This window comes from Cryptomeria japonica, chromosome 4 (genome assembly GCF_030272615.1).
Source record: "Cryptomeria japonica chromosome 4, Sugi_1.0, whole genome shotgun sequence".
NCBI lineage: Eukaryota > Viridiplantae > Streptophyta > Pinopsida > Cupressales > Cupressaceae > Cryptomeria > Cryptomeria japonica.
The window spans coordinates 618817933-618820529 of NC_081408.1; the positions used below are offsets into that span (position 1 = coordinate 618817933).

General features: G+C 37.6%; 1 protein-coding gene across 1 annotated transcript; it reads left to right on the forward strand.

Annotated features, from left to right (window-relative positions):
• The first annotated feature begins 250 nt into the window (after window positions 1-250).
• LOC131050103 (shikimate O-hydroxycinnamoyltransferase) lies at window positions 251-2242 on the forward strand. The gene is made up of 2 exons (XM_057984253.2): window positions 251-815; window positions 1251-2242. Exons 1-2 carry the CDS (start codon window positions 408-410, stop codon window positions 2133-2135), a joined length of 1293 nt encoding a protein of 430 aa, XP_057840236.2. The 5' UTR covers window positions 251-407; the 3' UTR covers window positions 2136-2242.
• The last annotated feature ends 355 nt before the right edge of the window (window positions 2243-2597 follow it).

A 2597-nucleotide genomic window follows, 5' to 3' on the forward strand; every position in this document is an offset into this window, starting at 1 on the left:
CTAAATCTCTTTTGTGTGTGTTGTCCAGATACAGTCAGAGAACATGCGAAGGATGAAAGGTCAAGGCTATCGTATACTTTTATCTTCTTTCTGGCTGTCCTGTGCTTTATTGTTTGCTGTCAGATTCGCTGATGCAACAACAGTGGCGGCATCACCATCACCACGTTTCTAGGGTGCACACCTACCAGTCTCCACGGCATTCCCAGAATTATAATGAACATTGTGGTTGTCTTAGGACTGTTGCTTGCTGCCCAATCAGAAAATGCCACGGAATACTTAACTCTAGTTACATACACATTCTTTAGAACCCTTAACTATTTTGATGTATGTATGGTTGATGTACCAGTTTATACACCCTATATGTCTCTCAGCAGCAGGTGATAGATTGGGCAAAAATTGAAGGGAAAATGGATGTGACAGTCACAGGTTCGATGATTGTTAAGCCTGTAAAATCCACTCCATCTCACCAGCTATGGGTTTCAAATATTGATTTAGTTATGGTTAGAGGCCATTCTCCAGTTGCTTATATTTACAGAGCGCCTCCCAATGGAGATTCCGATGTGGCTGAAATACTGAGAGACGCGCTTTCTAAGGTGTTGATGGATTTTTATCCGCTGGCGGGCAGATTGGTTGTCGACGCTTCTGGTAGAATCGCTGTTGACTGTAATGGCGAGGGCGCTCTGTTTGTGCAAGCAGTGACCGACTCATCAATCGATGATTTTGGGTATTTCACCTCCCCTGCACAACTCACAACTTTGGTTCCCTCTGCCACTTATGAGAATGGTATCACTACATTTCCTCTGCTTATGATTCAGGTAAATTTATTTACCAAGGCTTATTTGAAGGATCTGTTACACTGAATGGTTCTACCATTTAAAAAAGTTATTAGAGATCTTGTTTTTCCAGTTACTATTACATCTTTTAGAACTTTTTTTATTAAAAAATATTATTAAGCATTCATTCTTTAACTTTGAATATGGAAAAGATGTATGAAAGATGAATTTTTCCCTAAATAATATTCTCCTGTTCTCTGTTATTTTTTATTTTTATTTATATTTTGTAATAATCATTAAGCTGGTGACATTTACAGAAGGTCTCTTATTGGAATAGTTAGATGTCAAAAATGAATCAATTTGTTGTAATTTTAAATAAAGATTTTTGAAAATTGATTATGACTCTTAAGACTATCTATATATAATTCATCAAGCCGACTCGATTCCAATCTTTCTAAAATAGTAAATAAATTGCAGGTAACCAAGTTCAAATGTGGAGGGTTCGCTTTAGGAACGGCGATACAACATATCTTATCAGATGGTGCATCTTCTCTACATTTTGTGAACAGCTTGTGTGATGTAGCTCGGGGATTGCAGGTACATTTACTTCCTCATTTAGATCGCAGCCCACTTCGATCTCGAAATCCTCCCATAGTGAGCTTTTCTCACCAAGAATATGCACCACCTCCAACCCTCCTCCACCAAGAAAAGGATGATGAAAAGGCCACAGTTGGAGCGTTCAATCTTAGTAAAGCGCAAGTTAGTGACCTAAAAGCCAAGGCAAGGGACAACCCTCTTAACAAGACCTACTCCACGTTCGTGAGCCTGGCTGCCCATATTTGGAAATGTTGTACCACAGCACGAGGTTTGGTCGAAAACCAGAGATCCAAACTCTACATTCCTGTAGACGGAAGAGATCGTTTGTCCAAACCACCATTGCCTTGTGGGTATTTTGGCAACGCCGTTTTTATGGCCACCCCAATAGCCATTGCAGGAGAAATCGTATCTAATCCTCTGTGGTACAGTGCTGAAAAGATTCATGAGTCGATAGCCAAGATAGATGATGAATATCTACGGTCTGGGTTGGACTTCCTGGAGTTACAACCAGATTTAAATGTTGTTGTGAGAAGGAACGATATGTTTAAGTGTCCTAATTTGTGTATCAATAGTTGGACGGGTTTGCCCTTCTATGATGCAGATTTTGGTTGTGGTAGCCCAAGCGTGATGGGACCTGCAGCAACTCCTCCAGAAGGACATTGTCGCATTTTGCCAGTCCCTACAAAAGATGGGAGTGTGTCCGTTTGCTTGGGATTATTGAGTGATCATCTGGTGAAATTTGGCAAGCTACTTCATGAGTTTTGAAGTATGAACTGTAGTATGATAGGATTTGATTTCGTTCCAAAAGGATTTAAAAAACACGTTTTGACATTGGGCACTAATAAAATTGAAGGAAATGTTTATTGAAAGAAGACGACTAATTTTTGGATATTCATTGGAGTATGAATGATTTGGATCTAGGTATTGTTTCATTGCAATTACATAGATTTTTCTTTGGAAGAGATGATTTCATGAACACCATCTTAGCTGAACTGGATTTTTCTTTAACTAGGAGCGCTCCACTACATCATTTGTTACTTTGTTATCATAATAGCTGTATTAGTTGATTTTTTTTAATAATCAACATTATTCTTATTAATACATAATAGTATTAAATTTATTTTATATTAGATTAATTATTTCTGCATAATTAATAGTAGGAAAAATCAAATATATTTTGTAATAATGTGAGTTTTATCATCTGATGATTAGGTAATATATAAATAA

Coding starts and splice junctions, on each gene's coding strand:
- LOC131050103 (XM_057984253.2), top strand. CDS start 408: ATGGATGTGACAGTCACAGGTTCGATGATTGTTAAGCCTGTAAAATCC. Junction 816..1,250: donor TTCCTCTGCTTATGATTCAG/GTAAATTTATTT, acceptor AATAAATTGCAG/GTAACCAAGTTCAAATGTGG.